The 18,265-nt window shown below is 33.7% G+C and overlaps 2 protein-coding genes across 4 annotated transcripts; one reads left to right on the top strand and one right to left on the bottom strand.

Moving 5' to 3' along the window:
• Nucleotides 1-10,164: 10,164 nt before the first annotated feature.
• LOC107901927 (uncharacterized) lies at nt 10,165-12,526 on the top strand. Of its 2 annotated transcripts, none has more exons than XM_016828105.2 (5): nt 10,165-10,528; nt 10,713-10,898; nt 11,033-11,141; nt 11,677-11,887; nt 11,990-12,526. In XM_016828105.2, the coding sequence occupies exons 1-5, from the start codon at nt 10,499-10,501 to the stop codon at nt 12,069-12,071; spliced, it is 618 nt and encodes a 205-aa protein (XP_016683594.1). In that variant the 5' UTR covers nt 10,165-10,498; the 3' UTR covers nt 12,072-12,526. The 2 variants fall into 2 exon arrangements, with proteins under 2 accessions (XP_016683594.1, XP_016683595.1); XM_016828106.2 differs by having other exon boundaries at nt 10,172-10,528; nt 11,677-11,908; nt 11,990-12,195.
• A 1,149-nt stretch (nt 12,527-13,675) lies between these two features.
• LOC107901928 (pyruvate, phosphate dikinase regulatory protein 1, chloroplastic) lies at nt 13,676-15,760 on the bottom strand. 2 transcript variants are annotated; one of them, XM_016828107.2, is made up of 3 exons: nt 15,056-15,760; nt 14,253-14,892; nt 13,676-14,054 (listed from the first exon to the last, which is right to left on the bottom strand). In XM_016828107.2, the coding sequence occupies exons 1-3, from the start codon at nt 15,479-15,481 to the stop codon at nt 13,951-13,953; spliced, it is 1,170 nt and encodes a 389-aa protein (XP_016683596.2). In that variant the 5' UTR covers nt 15,482-15,760; the 3' UTR covers nt 13,676-13,950. The 2 variants fall into 2 exon arrangements, with proteins under 2 accessions (XP_016683596.2, XP_016683598.2); XM_016828109.2 differs by having other exon boundaries at nt 15,080-15,567.
• Nucleotides 15,761-18,265: the final 2,505 nt, after the last annotated feature.

Raw genomic sequence — 18,265 nt, forward strand, 5'->3', positions numbered from 1 at the left:
TTATGTTTGATATGTTTTGTTAAGAAGGTGGTAAATAATTCGGCATAGGTGAGCTTAGTTAAAGCATATAAGTGAAGTGAGTTTGGTATAATATGTTAATCTCTGAATTGACCATGGTGTATATATATATTATGGTGTTTTAGTCATGTGCTTCGGTAATGAGGTAAATGATATTCAAGCTTAATTAATCTTGGTTATGTGTTATATATATATATGATATGTGTGATATGTTAGGTTTTAGTCTTAGTGTTTCGGCTATGGTTTATTTATAAGTAAATATATGTGAATCTTGTTTGATATGCTTTGTTAAGGTATTGTTATGTAATTTAGTAATTAAGTGAACCCGGAAATGGCATATTTTGACTTATGATTTAATGGCTATATCTTGTACAAATTATGAGGTTATTTATGGATGTCAATTTGTTATGAAATAAATAAGGAATGTGGAGTATTTAATAAAGGTATGATTTGCTCATGCAAGTGGACTTAATATTCGATTTTATTTTTGTAAAATGATATGAATTGTATGGATTTTTTTTTTTGATATGGCTAAAATGGTGTATTCATATGCGCAAACTTGTAATAGATAAATATGCATGTTTTTGGTCTTTTAAATGATATATATAAATGATTTCAAGGTAGATTTAAAATTTATGAATAAGATACATACAAATTTAGGTAATGATAGTCAAGTGAGCAATACAAGTTTGAATTTAGCTTTTATAAATTTATTGGATTAGTCGATTAAATGATAAGTTGATTTGTATTGAGCGTATATAGTTTATGATTGAATGATTTCATTGAAATGGTCATATGTGTATAATATAATGACATCAAAGGTATGTACGACCATAATATAATGTTACTAATGCTGTAAATGTGATTGGACATTAAGTTGTATACATATTGGTTTCATTATGTACATATACAGAAGTTATGAAATGCAATGTTTGATATTTAGATAGTGAAATTATGTACGGACATATTTTCTATATATGAAAAGTGAAGATATATGCTTGAATATGATTTAATTATGAAAATGTCATTAATACGATGGATTTAGGGAAATCGAATATTGAAAGTATTATATAATTTAACATGACTCTGATGTATACAAGTTTGGTTCGAATTTGTTAATTATAGAATATGTTCGATTGAGCTTTGATGTATGTTTAAATTGAATTAGTTTGAATTTTGAAATGTGTTTATTTGTGATACATGCTTAGTAAGGTATGATTGATTTGAATTGTAATTATCATTTTATATATTTGAATTTAAAATAAGTAAATTGAGGATATTCAAGTTTGATAATGTTATAAATGTATCGTTATTCTTTGGTGTATGAAAAGAGATAAATGATTGTGCTAAACTGTGTCTTGTTCGGTAATGCCTCGTAACCCTAATCTGGTGATGGATACGGGTTAGGGGTGTTACACTTTGAATCATTGAAATGAAGTGATTAAATCATAAATTGTATGTGATTTTATATTCAAATTTGATCATTTTACCAATTAATTAATTTTAACTCAAATATTTAATACACCAAATTTATTCTCTTCTCATCCTAATACAACAAAATTTTTATGGACCACTAAAAATTTTTATCTATTATTCTTAACAATTTTATTACTTTTTACCTTCTTTATGTATTTAAAATGTGAAGTTTTACATGTGGATAACTTATAGTATTATTTTATGGAAAAATATTTGGTACTAGTGGAGTGGGGTTGATAAGTGTTTTATAATAATATAATAAAATAGTAAAAAATAAATATTTAAAAAAGAGACATGTGATAATTTTTTAAAACTGTTTATGGAGTAAAAAAAATACATGCCAATGTGTCAAATACTACCATGTTTTATTTTTATTTTTTGAAACAATATTGAGAGGATGCCATTAAAAAATTACAAAACTGCATAGGTGACACGTGTCCTACACAAAAGCTCACCACAAAGTGATGATAGTCCCCTAATTAATGAGAAAAAAAACAGTGATCATTTCTATTCCTAAGAGATTGTAATCGTCCACAAAAATACCCCATTTCTAATGGCTTGAAACCTTAAAACAAATTGAAGACAAAAACAAAAAGGAAACCAAATTGATCCCTAAGATTTTTGAAAAAAACCCAACAATCCAAATTATCTGGCATCCCACACTTTTCTTTTACTACCATCATTCTTCCTCGTGTCGGTTTGTACCCTTGTTGCCTTCGATAGAAACTTTGTAGAAATAGAAATCATCGGAGTCTCTTCAAACTTACTTTCCTTCGACTCATTTCAAACGTCGTTCAAAGATCTTCTATCCTTTTCGGTCGTCGATTCTGTCCTTGGAGGAGACTCCTTGATCGAAACTCTCAGTTCTGCCCATCGTTTACCTTCCTTTGCCATCACATGCGCCACATGATTCACCGATCGTTCCACAAAGTAACATGTAAAACTTTCAAATCTTTGGGCTCTTTCTTTTATTTCTTGTATAATTGCTGCTATGCTCGATCTATCCCCATCTACTGTTTGGATTTTTTTTATGACTATCAAGGAGTCCCCTTCAACCATCAGATTACGGAACCCTAGTTCTTCAGACACAGTCACAGCTTGCAGACATGCTCTCGCCTCCACCGTGGTTGCATCAGCTACAAAATTGTTCTAGTAAGTGCATGCTGCCAATATATGCCCCTTGCTGTCTCTAAATATGATTCTCGTGATTGATTTTAGCATGTTTTTGCTATAGGCCGCATCAAAATTGCATTTGACTTCATTTGCTCTTAGTGGTTTCCAAGTACTATTATTCTGTCGTATATTTGTTGTTGCTGAGTCTATGTGGATACTCTCCGCTTGATATGCTTTGATAAATGTGATTATCCCAATTGTACTTTGTTTTTCACCTTGATGATAAGTTTTATTTCTTTGATGCCAAACTGCCTAGAAAGTTATTGCTAGATATTACCCTGTTCTTCATCCATACTGACAAATAGATTTGCTAACCAAATTTTCTAATTTTGTCCCACCCCTTGAGGATATTTTTGAGGCTATTTTACCAAATTAGTCCAAAAAAATATTATATTTATAAAAATAACCCAGGTATAAAAACAATCACCAAAATAACCTAAAAAGGAACAGTAAAATTGAGTTGTGGCATGTCAATGGCCGGAACCCACTCGTATTTTGCACCCATGATTGCCTAATAATTGTGTCAGACTTAAAAAAATTAATTTTTTGGGTTTTGGCCTGTCAATGGCCGAAACCCATGTATTTTTTTAAATTGTATAATACTGATATACGAAAAACGAAAAAAAAATTTGGGTGCTGGCCTGTCAATGGGCGGCACCCAGTACAATTTAAAATTTTTTTTTCTTTTTTCTTTCATGTCAGAATTAGATATCAGTATACGAAAAAAATAAAAAAAATTTTGGTGCTGACCTATCAATGGCCGGCACCTAGTACAATTTTTGAAAAATTTTTTTGTGTCAGAAACAGATATTAGTATACGAAAAAAATTAAAAAAAAAATTTTGGGTGCTGGCCTATCAATGGCCAACACCCAGTACAATTTAAAAAAAATTCTTTCTTTTTTCGTGTCAAAATCAGATATCAATATACAAAAAAAATAAAAAAAATTTGGATATTTGATTCTGACACGAAATTTTTTTTTTTAAAATTGTACTGGGTGCCGGTCATTGACAGGCCAGCACCCAAAAAATTTTTTTTTATTTTTTTCGTATACTGATATCTGATTTTGACACGAAATTTTTTTTTAAATTGTACTGGGTGCCGGCCATTCACAGGCCAACACCCAAAATTTTTTTTATTTTTTTTCGTATATTGATATCTGATTCTGACACGAAAAAAAAGAATTTTTTTTAAATTGTACTAGGTGCCGGCCATTGACCCAAAATTTTTATTTTTTTATTTTTTTCGTATACTGATATCTGATTCTGACATGGAAAAAAAAAGAATTTTTTTAAATTGTACTGGGTGCCGGCCATTGACAGGCCAACACCCCAAATTTTTTTTTCATATATTGATATCTAACCCTGGCACAAATTTTTTTTTTAAATTGTACTGGGTGCTGGCCATTGACAGGCAAGCACCCAAAATTTTTTTTTTGTTTTTCTTTTTTTCCCTTTTTCGTATATCAGTATTATAAATTTTAAAAAAATACATGGGTTCCGGCCATTGACAGGCCAAAACCCAAAAAATTAATTTTTTTAAGTCTGACACAATTATTAGGCAATCATGAGTGTAAAATATGAGTGGGTTCCGGCCATTGACAGGCTACAACCCAATTTTACTGTTCCTTTTAGGTTATTTTGGTGATTGTTTTTAAACCTGGGTTATTTTTGTAAATATAATATTTTTTGGACTAGTTTGGTAAAATAGCCTATTTTTGACAAACATACATTCTCAGAATATATGATTCCCTGATTCCTCCGTTGACCGGCAAAGTGGGGAAATATTCGTCACCATCAGATTCCTGGATTGTAAATTTTAAAAGTAGGGATATAGTTATTTATCACTTTTCACATTGTAATTTTAATCTTGCTTGCAATTTGTAAGCTCCAGAGTCTGATGTAGAAGTTTTGTAAATTCGATATTTGTAGCATTACATCCCATTGCATTTGTCTTGTATTTTCTTTAAGCAACCACTTGTGACCACTTTTTGCTGAGTACACCCCTGTATTATCTCCCCTCCATACCCTGACTTCCTTGATGTTAACTCTAGCAATTGGGATGGTCTGAATTCTGTTTGTTTTCTCCTCATCAAAAAGCTTTCTAAGGGCTTTTAAACTCCAGGTAGTCTGTTCAAAATTGATTAGGTTTGCTACTGTTGTGAAATTAACATTAATATTCTGGCCTGTTATTATTCCTTGACTAGGCCTTAGAAGCCAAGCTTCGTTCCATATGTTAGTCGATTTGTCGTTTCCTACCCACCATCCCATGCCAGCCTCTAGAAGTCCTCTCGCGTTCCATATGCTCCTCCAGGCATATGATGGGTGAGATCCTAAACTTGCATTCAGAAAATCATTATTTGGGTAATATTTTGCTTTCATAACTCTAGTAGATAAACAATCTAGATTCATAATTAATTTCCACCCCTATTTTGTGAGCAAAACGATATTAAATTTTGCCAAATCTCTAAAGCATAAACCTCCCTGTGCTTTCGGTTTGCACAACCCCCGCCACTCACACCAATGAATCCCTTTCCCTATTTTAGAATTTCTCCACTAGAATTTGCTAATAATGTTTTCAAGCTCACGACATAAGGTAACAGGCAATAAGAATAATTGCATTGTGTAAATTGGTATGTCTTGTAAAATTGATTTAATAAAAACTTCTTTAACTCCAAGTGATAGTTGCTGAATACTCTAATTTTCTACACATTTGGAAAATCTATCTTTGAAGTTTGCAAACGCTTCTTTTTTCCGTCTTCCTATCATGGTTGGAAGACCTAAATATTTTTCGGATTACTCGTAATTCTTACTCCGAGAGACGCTCCAATCTGTTCTTTACTCTCGCTCTTCACCTTACTAATAAAGTATATCAGTGACTCGTCAAAATTGATTAGTTGGCCTGATACCTCTTCGTACTCGTTTATTATTGATTTAATAGCATTTGCTCCGTCCAGGCTTGCTTCCTCGAATAGAATGCTATCATCAGCAAAAAGTAGATGAGTTAGCGATAATCCACTCCTCCCCATTTTTACCCCTTTGATAGTTCCCTCATTTTTTGCCAGTTCTAGAAGGAAAAACCTTCAACGCAAAACAAAAATAAATATGGGCTTAAAGGGACCCCTTGTCTCAAACCCATTGATGGCTTAATTTTTTTGCATTTAATCCTATTGAACAAGACTGAATATTCCACCATTCGCACACATCTCATTACTAGATCCAACCATTCTTCACAAAAGCCTATTCGTCTCATTATGTTTTCTATGAAATTCCATTCAACCCTTTCATATGCTTTACTCATGTCTAATTTCAACGCAAATTGACCCCATGTTCCTTCTTTCTTCTGCTTCAAAGTTTGTAGAATCTCATGTGCAATAAGCACATTATCCGTGATCTGTCTTTCAAGAAAAAAAATTTATTGTGTTTCGTCAATACAAATGTCCAATACTATTCTAAATCTATTAACCATAGCTTTAGAAATAATTTTTTACACCATATTGCAAAGACTAATTAGCTTGAACTCTGTCATACAATTTGGTGAACTCACTTTTGGAATAAGTACTATACTAGTATTATTAATATCTCCAATCTCCTTTCTGCTATTTAAGATGTCTAAGCAATACTTAGAGATCTCATCTCCCACAATATGCTAGTATTTTTTATAAAACAAAGTAGGGTAACCATCCATACTTGATGCTTTCAAAGGTACAATGTATTTTTACCGTCGTTGTCATTTCCTCTATTCTAAATTTTTCTAATAATGCCATGTTCATACTTTCTTAAATGCACTTTGTAATACCTGATAACACTCTATCATCATTCCACATATCTGATGCCGTGAATAGTTTCTTGAAGTATTCCGTCACTACCCTTAACTTTTCTTCCTTAACAACGATCTATTCCCCATTCAACCTTTTTAGCTTTTTCAGATTATTTCTTTTTTACCATTGATTTGTAAAGTTTTGGAAAAATGATATATTTCGATCCCCAAATTTGAGCCAATTTGCCCTCACTTGTTCCTAAAATAATTCTTCTTTATCAACTTCTAAATTTAATGCCAACTTGACTTCTTCCATCTCTGCAAGCATTTCGTCATCCGAATCAACCAAGTTCAACTCTACTAATAATCTCCTATTTAGTAAGGTAGACTCCTTTCTTTTATTGGCCGTTAGTCGACCCACCTCCTCATTGAACACCTCTCCTAACATTCGCAACTTCAAAGGCACCTCCACTAAATTCCCCTCCCAAAAGTCTTTGATTCATTGTTCACACTAGTCTTCTAAAACCCAAATTTCATTAAATCTAAATCCCTCTTCCCCACGAGCCCTATATCTGTTACTATTAATCCCCAAATCTACCAATATTGGACAATGATATGATATAGCATGCGTTAAATGTTTTAAGGAATACCCTAGAAAAATTTCCCACCATGCTTGGTTTGCTACTCCTCTGTCAATTCTTTCACGAATATTGTTTTCAGGCGACTTACCTCTTTCCCATGTAAACCATTTCCCTACGAAGCCTAGGTCAATAAAGTCATAATCCTCCAATACTTCTTTGAATCAAGCCATATTTCTGTCACTCTTTAATCGGCCACCCCTTTTCTCGAAAGATAACATAATCTCATTAAAATCTCCCACAACCATCCATGGCAACCCTTGATAATTCCCCAACCTCTTTAAGAGTTTTTAAGACTCTTTTGTTTTATGTTCTTCTGGTGCACCATAAAACCCTGTAAGTCTCCATGACGACATTCCTTTTCTTTCCTTGACTTCCACATCGATATGATTGGTTGAGAAGCTTCTCAACTACACCACATACTTCATTTTCCAACTAATGGAAAATCCCTCTTTGGACCTATGCGCTCCCACATCTATTCCATTGGTAAAACCATATCTTGCACAAACTTTTTCTATTCTTTTTTCACTTAAGTACATGTCTCACCTTATCCCGGAGGTAATTAACCGCCCATGGATGCCCTAATCCAAGAATGTTCCAACTTAAGATTTTTATTGCACCCGGTCAGCACGATTACCAGCGACCATCGATCTCTCAGTAAATTGAATCAATGCACCTGAATTATCGTCCTCAACTGAATGTTTGTTCCTTATTCTTTGTTATTTTTTTCCTTCACAATGCTCAATTGGTTTATTCTCCATTATTGATTCCCTTTGACCCATTGACCATTCACCTTAGGTAGATTCATCTCTTTCTATTCCTCCTCTACTCCGAATATCTATCTCTATTCCAATGAAACTATTGCCCATTTGAAGTCTGCTTGACACCTCCTCCCTTAGCCATTTACTTCCGACGAGCTCATTCCTTAACGACACTCTTAATGATTAGTTCCATCCAAATTTTACTTCTTGAATCCTACTTGTCTTCCTTACTAGACATAATCCTTCCCCATGATCTAATTTTCTGCGTAGGAAACAGAACAAGGATAGTCACTCATATTAAAAGTACGCATATCCCTCTCGTCCTTGCCTCAAGGCCAATTTTTTCTTTCTTTTCAAGGCTAGTCTTACATTGATTCTTGTCCTGAATCGCATATACCTTCATTCCTCTCTTGAAATCAGCGCAGCATCATATTGTATGAATTGCGCAATAAAATCCCCCAACTTCCTTGCTAATCCCTTTGATATTACCCCCAAAGGGCAAATTATGGACTTGAATCTAGAAGTAAGTATAATTTAAATAAATTTGCTTTGGGTCTTCCCCTTTAACCAAACAATGAAAAACTATTAGATGTCTGTTGAACGACCACGACATGCCATCCAACACCCTCTTTATATCCACTTCGTAGAAGAATCGAAAAATATATTGTTTCTCTTCTAGATATGAAATTATTACTCCCCCCAATGGATAATATAGATCAACCAAAGTTCTTTTTAGATAAGGAAAGAGAATTACACAATCCGTTAGTGCTTTTCCAACTAAACAAAACTGATATTCATCATCTTCTTTGTTCGGATCTCTTTCACATGGGATCAATTCCTCCTCTTCATCCTCCAGATTTAGATTTGTAGTATTTGCCTCCATCAATGACCGGTTGCTTGTGAAAAACCTCACTTTTTCCAAATAGTCCAACCCTAGAATATGCCAACTTGATCTCAACAAACGAAAGAGAAAAAAAATAGCGTGCTAAAAAACCTTAGCAGACAAAAGAACTACCCTATTTTATTTATGAAAAAAGTGAGTATTTGGTGTATTAGCAGTATGTATTTTATTCCATAAACAATTTTAAAAAATTGACATCTACACTTGTCAACCCTCTAATCTTACATATGGAATCCTGATGATGACAGTGTACCGAATATTTTCCCTCCAAACATATATATGTTTTCTCCTGAATTAGATATTAATTTTTTACAAGTCATCTCCCTCTAATTAGGGTGATAATGTATCGTATTTGTATTTTTTATTTTTTATTAATATAAAATGTTTTAGATTTTTTTAAGTCAAGTAAAAATTTGAATTTATTTGTTTCTTTTTTAAATTGAACATATTTGATTGATTTTATCAGTTGAAATCGAATGATCAATTATGAAAAAAGTTATTATTTTTTAATTCGTTCTTATTATTTTAAGATTATTTTCAATACATAATATATATTTAGATTTAAGATAATTATTTTATTTTACAGAAAATTAAAAATTATATAAAAAAGTATAAAAGTTCATGCAAAACAAAATTTGATTTGGATACAATAATTAATTTATATGCCCAAAATTGTATGGTTGTTTTTTTTAAACGTAATTTTTTATGATTGTTAAATAATGGAAAATCAATAGAAGATATAAATGTCAGCATATATGATATATGTTGATTAATGGATAATAATACATATAATTATCTGCCAAAAAAATTACTAAAAATATAATGATTTATAACCTTAAAATTTAAAAGCCTAAAATAATAATAATATCTCATATATTGATAAATAATTATTTCTTATTATATTTAAATAAACCAATCTTTAATTAATAATTAAATTAAATTAAACAAAAATAAATTTTAAATAATTATATTTTAATATTTTAACTAAAACTTAAAAATAAAAGTGTGAAAATATGAAGAGTGATTAAACATGCATTGAATATATATATATATATGAAAAAGTAATGGATTAGAACCAAACTCAAAACACTCTTTGGTGCTTAACTTGCCACTATTTACTAGATTTAAATATTTTTAATATCTGAAATTCCTTTTTGTTGAGTAAAACTGAAACTTTCTTTACAAATGTCATGACATTCCTATTTCAACTACAAAAAAATATTTTACCTGAGGTGAGGTTGCTATAAATAAAAATATTTCCAGTTTTCATTGCAAAAAAAAGCAAACAAAGTCTTTAATTCTAAATTCTTTGTCTTGTTTTTTCATTCTAAAATAATAAAAATTTTAAAATTGCATTACTTTATTTAAATAAATTATTGTACTTTTATTAATAAAATAATGATATAAGAGCCTTTTTTTTTTCAGAGGTATTTCAACCTTGTCTTTTTCTCTTCTCTCATATAAAAAAAAAATGAAAACAACAAATACCTCTTGCCAACTTCAAGGAACTATCCAGCGTTGTTATAAAGTCTGTTCATTTCACCAATCTATTTAACAAAGAAATACTTGCCTTTCTCCTCTTCTCTTTCTTTTTAATGGTGTTTTTCTTCAGTAAGTGCTGTTTGTAATTCACGAGATTTCTTTGATTTTTAGATTAGTTTTTTCTTGTTGAACTTTCTTTTTTCTTTTTTTTCCTTCTGAACGAGACTGTATCTCTGTTTCTTCCTTTATTGCTTTTTTTTTTACTAATCTTTCCCTCACTTTCCCGAGAAAATGATGGACATGACGGAAAACCCAAAGTTGGTAAGTATAATATATTTAGGTTTTTTTTTTTAATTTCATTTTCCTTGTAATCAACTGTTTGATTGATTTCTTTCATCATCTAATATCTATCCTTTAGTTTTTTTTATCATAATTTCAAGTTAACCGCTGTTCTGTTTTTTTTTTTTTGTATTCCTCTGACTGTGTTTGGTCGGATTCCTTGTAGGATTTAGCATCTTGCTGCGGGGATCTTGTGTCAGAAGAGAAGACCTCCACTCAAAAGATATCAGTTTTGGATCATACTAATGGATTTCACTACACAACTGATCAATCCGATAGCTTTGTCATTAACATGGAAAGTTTCTCTCATGGAGGATTCAATAAAGACGTCAATCCAAATTCAAGAATCACAGTAAGTCTTCTTCTTCTTTTCTGAACATGCTGTATTTTTTGAATCACACGTGTTTATAGCTTTTTAAAAAAACCAGTTTCATTCATGTATAAAAAAAAAAGTCATCTTTTGTTTGATTTAAAAAAAAATTGCAGAAAATCCTTTCACGAAAAGGGTCTCAACGAGGCGACAAGAAGACTATTGTTCCCAATCATACCAATTCTAATGATATGGATTCTTTAGTTTCCACCTCTTCACCCAGAGGTACAAGCACTCTCAATTTACCAATTGCTGGGTTGTTATTATTATTATTATTATTATTATTACTATTATTATTATTATTATTAACTCATAAGAAATTTCCTTGAAAAAGATGGGAATAGTTTAGTCATCACCAACCTGGACCAACCTCACCTCCGGGGTTTAGTAGCCAGTAATAGCTCCACAATTATACGGTTATATATATATATATATTATTAGGTTTATCAATTACTTTAATACTAAGATTCTTGGTCCTCCACCATGTGCTGGCATTACATGCCTTGCTTGAATTTAACTTGTAAACAACGGGGCACCTATGGAAAAGCCTTTGTCATTTAACTCACGAGAGCTCAATGCATGAACCTGAGCACTGCCGTGTGTTTATTAGTTTGGTGCAAGTACAGATTCTTGAGAGTATGTCCTTTTTGTTGGTGGCTCTTTTCTCTTGGATGCAATCTTCTGCATGTATGTCTGTTAGTTCACATTACTTTTTGTTAGATTGATCTTGGAATTATTGAAACTGCAATTGCTCTGGTAGGGTCTTGCATGCCAGAAAAGCCGAGGACGGTGGTTGCCGGGTCCACCGATCCTGCCACCAACCAACAAGTTCATCATCAGATCGCCATCACAACCGGCAATATCACTGCTGCAACCGAAAGCAGATTTAGTTTGAGGAGGAATAGTTTCAGGCGGTATCCTCCACCATGGTTGCTTGATCCCAAGAGGATTCTCATGTTGTTTGCCACATTGTAAGCTTCCAAGCTATTATGGTATTTTCACCTCCAAATTACATAAACACTTTCAACAAATTGATTTGATATATTGAAGTGAAATTTTCCGTTCTTCGACAGGTCAAGCATGGGCACGATTTTGCTGATATATTTCACCTTGTCGATAAGAAAAATGAATGGAGATGAGAATGGCTTAGATTAGTAGCTGGAAAAGATAAGACACCAACATATTGCTGATTAAAATATGTTGCAGTATAACACACACATGGGAGTTCGATGCTTGACAAACAGAAATGGATGCAAGTGGTTGATGATAGGCCATCTTTTAAAATTAAAAAAAAAGGGCCTTCTTTTGATGAGAACTATCCAGGAAGTGAAGAACAAAAAGAAAGTTTAGAAAAAGAAGACAAAGTGGGCCATTGGATGACAAAAGCTAATCAATCTTCCATTAACAGAGCTTCTTTAAAGAAATTTTGGAGATGAAGACAAGGCCTTACTCCACTAAGACAAAGAGAAGGAATCTTTCCTTTTAAATTTACATAAATATGTATGTATGTATGTATGTCAGAGATGAAACAAAACATGGTATCCTACTTTTTTGTGCTTTCTTGTTTATCTTCAAATAAGACAAGTTGACATGGAGGATCAGAAAAGTTACCTTTGCTCCCCTTCTTTTAATTTTCCTTCGCCCATACCTTCTTTTCTTTTTATTCCTTTTTTTTTTTCTGACAGTCCAACTTCAAGTGCTTGTTCTTTGTGGCTTTCATGTGATTGAGCAGAGGGAAGATGATGATAGCTATGACCCTGAGATTTACAGGCACTAAAGTATATACATAAATGTATATTTGCATATCAGTATGCGCACTCCTAGTTTCTTACCTTTTTTGGACCAAAGTTTGGGCTTTGGGGAATAAAGAAGGGCTACCTATTGAGAGGGGCCGGGGGGGGGGAATTCTTTTCCAAAGGCACGTAGGCTTGCTCCCACAACTGTCAAGTAGGCGGAGCACTCTCACTGATGGTTCAGTTGAAGTGGGAAAGATTGAATCATTCCTCATACTGATACATTAATGCCTGGGTTCCGTTATGGTTCAAGTAATCATTGTGCTTTTGTGAAACCATGTTAGTGAAAATGAGCAAAAAAGCAAATGCATCATGCTGCCGGCAGCAAATAAAGCAGAATAATAGGCAATATGTATGTACACTATGACCATGAGAGCATGCAAAGAGCTAAAATTTTCACTATTGAGAAAAGCTGCTTCAGACATGTTGAATTGTTTCAGTTCCATAAAGCCACACCTGATCCCAGAATACAGTCTTTCCTTTTACCTAATGCTCTACACTGTGTGAAAAACAAAAATCTTTTATTCTATTCATCAAAACAGAAGCAGTCCATTTCAACTGTATGAATCATGCGAAAGCATAAAGAAATTTAAAGTATCATGATACAGAACCCAACAAAATCACTAATTCAACTATAGGACTAAAACAAACTTCATAATAGCATTCAGCAAACTGATTCAGAACATTGTAGTCATTGACAAATGGAAAACCTCTTAAGGTAAGGAATTCAAGAGCACCTAGAAAATACGGATTCATGCTTCTTGGATAAAACCAGATACAAGTTTTATATATCCCCAGTGGGGAGAAATGCAGACTCAAATAAACCAAAATAATAAACGAATGATTAAAGACAAGTTAGACCTTGCACTCGTTCTGGTACTAATTTCCTCAACAATCAATATATCAGGTTCGGGAGATAATCAAGTAGCCCCTTTAGAATATATTTTCAATAATATAAACCACTTGTAACAAATAATGGCTGCCACTTTATTAAGAATCTTTAAATGTTCAATTGACAGAAAGAAGAGTTTGTTGTAGGACAAACTGCATAAGTAAACTACATAGCTGTATTGCATCATTATAGAATAGTAGTTAGTATAGTTCATAACCAGTGAAGCACTGGCATTGTACATGTAAATTGTAGCTAATTTCATCGACCCTTCTCAGTAGTTACAAGGCAGCAAAGTCCTATTACTCCAGCACACCTGGAGAAAAAAGTAATTTTCCATCTCATTACTTCATTAGTAACGTTTTGATATTCGTGGCATTGAACACTTTTGCTTACGGTCATGGTAGAGCCTCAATATAACAGCAGCAGTTTCTTCAATTGCTTTACCAGTAACTTCTGCAAGGATAAGGACCAGTAGGTGATGAGCCCAAGGTTCATCAGATGAATATGTCAAACATCTTTAACTGCTTAATATCAAAATTTACCCTATTTTTAATCCTCTTAAGCTTAATAATGATCTCTAAGTATCTCCATGTCAAGGAATCAAAATAGTTGGGAGAGTTAAACAAAAATAAGTAAATTAATTATGTTTACCGATGACTGGCCATGTAGGATTTTGAGCAAAAACCTTGCGAGCAAACTCCAACTCCTCTTTCACATAGGCCATCTCCGAGTAGTTACTCCTTGCATTGTCACCGAAACCCAGACTCTTAGCCCTTGCTTTCCTAATAGTTTGCAAGACCAAGGGATTAATAGTCAAACCAAAAACCTTCTCAGGGTCTACTTCGAAAAGTCCCTTTGGCAAAGCCACTCCCTTCACAATAGGCACATTTGCTACTTTATATCCTTTCTGTGCTAGATAAATTGATAACGGCGTCTTCCCAGTACGAGAAACACCTGTGAGAACAATGCCAGCCTTGCTTAAGTTTTGAGGTAGTGCCCCATCATCCTGCTTGATTGTAAATTCAACAGCTTCAATCCGCCGAAAGTATTCATCTGAGAGGGGGATGTTTCTTCCAGCTGCTCCACGGGGAAGACCAGAAGGTGAGACACCTAAATGAGCAGCAATAGCCTCTGTAATTGGACCCAATATATCCGTCGATGGTATACCCCACAATTTGCAAGCTTGCTTGGCGGACTCTGCCATGGAAGGATCAGCTAAAGTATATACAAGCAATGCACCTTCCTTGGCTGCCTGCTTTATAATCTCCATCAATCTCTCAACATCATCAATCTGAACATTGCAGATCATCATTGTCATTCAACCAATCTAAATGACACTGATTTCCCAGTTTTTAAAACATTACAAGTTCAAGTTTCATCACTAACTACAACAAATACAAAAACTTGGATTAATTAGTAACTGAAACGAGTTCTGAAATATGAAACAAAAATACCCCAGAGAAGAGATGGGTATTTACGGGACACCCACGATCCACCAAACAATGCTCGAACTGCCCCAACGCTGCGTTAACGGAATGCTCCGCCGTCCATCCAGTTCCATCAGATACCATATAAATTGGCTTCCCCGAGTCTGTTACCTCCACCTCACGATCGCTGTCATTTGCCGTTGAAGTGGGTTCCAAAGACAAGGTCCCACTGGTTCGTTGAGCTGAGGGGTTCACCTCAAGCGCCCCAGTCCCGTGGCTCGGTCGTTCAAGCTTGTGGCCCGACCTTAAGGCTCGTGCACGGTACCATCTGTTGAACTGTGGGCTACCCTTTAGTTTCCGAACTTTGGGCTCGGGTTCTGGGTCCGAAATATCAGGATTGGCCGGGGCGGCCGTGGCCCGGAGGTTGAAGGCGGAGCAAGGACACGCGAGCATTTTTAGTTTTGCTTCATTTGCTTTTCTTCTAATCTAATTTTATATACTTGTCTGAAAATTATGAGGTGGAAGGATCTTGGGCCAAAAAATGGTAGCAAAATCCAAACAATAGGTTAATGAAATATGAACCCACTGAATTGGATATTAAAAATCTAAGATATTTTATTCCCATTTGAAGAAAATATCAATTTGATTCTCTCACTTTATTGAGAAATGATGGGAGGGATATGAATTCTTGGATATTAATGCCAATTCAATAGGAAGTTGAACCCATTGTTTGGGGCATGAAAATTTCAGTGAGGGCTTTAAATGAGTTAATGGGAGGATTGGGAGAATATTGCATGTAGTTTAAACAAAATAAAATGGATAAAAGAGCCTCCAAACTATGGGGAAGTGGATCCAATCACATAATGCCTTTTTTATGGTTACATTCATGTGAGAAGGTGTTGATGTCGGTTTATGCATACCATACTGAGAGACCACCAAAAATAAATCACAAAAGAGAATAAACATGTCTTTTGAACCGGGGGCCTCTAGTGTGTGAGATTAGCATGATAACCAACTACACTAGACATTTTGATGTCACTTAAAATATTAATTAAATATTAATGACATAATAATCGGATGCAAGTGTCACGGGCGACCGCCTCCAAATGTGCGAACGTTTAAAGTTAAAATGTGCAAATAAAAATATAAATATTTAAGTGTGGTATCTGTAAACGTACATGTCAATTTGTAATATAACAAGCGTTACAATAGAATATCGATAAGTATTTCGAGGATCGTATCCAAGAGATTGCAGATTGGAGAAATTTATTATTAAATTAATTATAGAAAATAATTACTAATCTAATCAAGTCACAAATCAGTAGTGTGAACCCAAATTAAAAGATTAATTAAACTAATGAAGTTAATTAATTTAAAATTAACCTAAGGGAATTTCCAATTCTTAGTGTTGACAATGCGAGCCTCTAGCTTATGATCGATTAAATCCCTAATTATCTAATTAAATAATTAATTATCCTCGATTGAGTTATTTATCACTCTTAGCTAAAAATACTCTTCCGGTCTCATCTTCACTAAGGATTACCACCTAAGTCACCCTTTCAGTCTCTTCCTAGGTATGCGGATACCCTCCCGGACTCATTGTTTGGCACAAGGTATACACACGATAGGATACTCTTCTGGTCTCACCTGTCTAAATATTCTATCAGGGGTGTCATTCCCTAATATACTAAGTACTCTTGAATAAACAACTAATTTCAGATAAATAATCACTTAACAGATAAATCAATTTAATAATCGAATCATGCAAGATATGAATAAAGCACAAGAAATTGTTCTAATATTCATACAAATGTTAATTGATCAGATTAATGAAATATAAATAAAAGAATAAAATAGAAAAGTGAAGAGAATGCTCATTGATAAATATATTGAAGTGCGGATCCAAAGCAATCTTCGCTCGTAATTGTCTTCACATCGGAATAGAAAAGATCCGACTAAACGAACATCAAAATAAAATACAAAGAAAACTGAATAGTAAAAACTGTCTGTTTAAGTCTACACTGTCCTGTCTACCAATCCCGGTTACCCTAAAGTTACTTATATAGGCTACGAGCTACTTGGTGCCCACACAACACAAGATACATTTAGATACTAATTAATACAATATAATCTTAGATTGCTAGGGTCTAAATATGAAAATATCCCAAGAGTTCCGTCCTAGGATTTAGCTCATTTTGGCCTGCCTTTGTCACGTCATCTTGACGTAGAAAGACTCCTCGTCACGACATCGCTATCGTGAATGCCTTCTCATGATTGTTGCGCCGTCATGACAAGGGGAAATTCCTCATCACGACATGGGATGCTTTTTAGCCTTGACAACTTTGTTGTTCTACTGAGCTCCCTTGTCTTGCGGCCCGACGATTATTCCTTGTATTCTTGGACCTGAATTGGCATCCTACACACTAAATTAGCCCATTAATCACTCCCGAGACCCATGTTGGCCTTACAAATCATCGAAACATTAGAAAATGCATAAGAACACTTATTTTATTAATATTTAGCTCCTAAGCTATTAATATAAAAAATGTAATAATTAATTATAAAATGCCAAGAAAATAAGTTTGTTAAGTGTCGAAATGTATTTAAACTACCACTATAATTAGTGGCAGGTCAACAAGCCACGGATCAAAACTCATGACAAATGCACACAGAACGGCTCATGGGGATCATTTGATCCACTTGAATTAGCTCAATTCGTGAAACATATGGAGAATTACATCTACTTAAAGTCTTAGAGGCCTAGTGGAACACTCCAATAAAACTAGAGTTATCATGTTGAATATTGTAAATCTTAAGGGATAAAATTGTATAAAGTTTAAATCCCTTAGGACTCTCATCTTGTAGATAGGCTTTAATCTTTATCATCGGTGTAGTTTAAATTATATCGTTGGATTTGGGAGAGTTCAACTATAAATAGAGTACCTCATTTGTAATCATCCCATTCATTGTTATTGAATATGTTTGAGAGCATTTACTCAAACACCTTGTGTGCATTGTTTTCGTATTTTCAGTTTGATTCAAGTACTTTTTTCTTTTGAGTTTGCTTCCGCTTTGTGTTGGTGCCTTGGAGAATTTCCCTTGAGAATTTTCACTTACAAGAGATAGACTGACTTAGGTAGATTTGAAACAAAAAAATTACTTAAGGCCGTGCAATTCACCAAACTAAAATTTTAACCCCGTAATGCAAGAAAGTAGATAGTTTTTAGCATCTAATTG

Source organism: Gossypium hirsutum, chromosome D06 (genome assembly GCF_007990345.1).
Source record: "Gossypium hirsutum isolate 1008001.06 chromosome D06, Gossypium_hirsutum_v2.1, whole genome shotgun sequence".
NCBI lineage: Eukaryota > Viridiplantae > Streptophyta > Magnoliopsida > Malvales > Malvaceae > Gossypium > Gossypium hirsutum.

What these genes read in the sequence shown, in the direction of transcription:
- LOC107901927 (XM_016828105.2), top strand. Translation starts at nt 10,499, where the DNA reads ATGATGGACATGACGGAAAACCCAAAGTTG. An exon ending in TGACGGAAAACCCAAAGTTG is followed by an intron (nt 10,529 to 10,712) that starts GTAAGTATAATA and finishes GATTCCTTGTAG; the next exon opens with GATTTAGCATCTTGCTGCGG. An exon ending in CTCATGTTGTTTGCCACATT is followed by an intron (nt 11,888 to 11,989) that starts GTAAGCTTCCAA and finishes GTTCTTCGACAG; the next exon opens with GTCAAGCATGGGCACGATTT.
- LOC107901928 (XM_016828107.2), bottom strand. Translation starts at nt 15,481, where the DNA reads ATGCTCGCGTGTCCTTGCTCCGCCTTCAACCTCCGGGCCACGGCCGCC. An exon ending in ATACCCATCTCTTCTCTGGG is followed by an intron (nt 14,893 to 15,055) that starts GTATTTTTGTTT and finishes TGCAATGTTCAG; the next exon opens with ATTGATGATGTTGAGAGATT. An exon ending in TCCTACATGGCCAGTCATCG is followed by an intron (nt 14,055 to 14,252) that starts GTAAACATAATT and finishes TTATCCTTGCAG; the next exon opens with AAGTTACTGGTAAAGCAATT.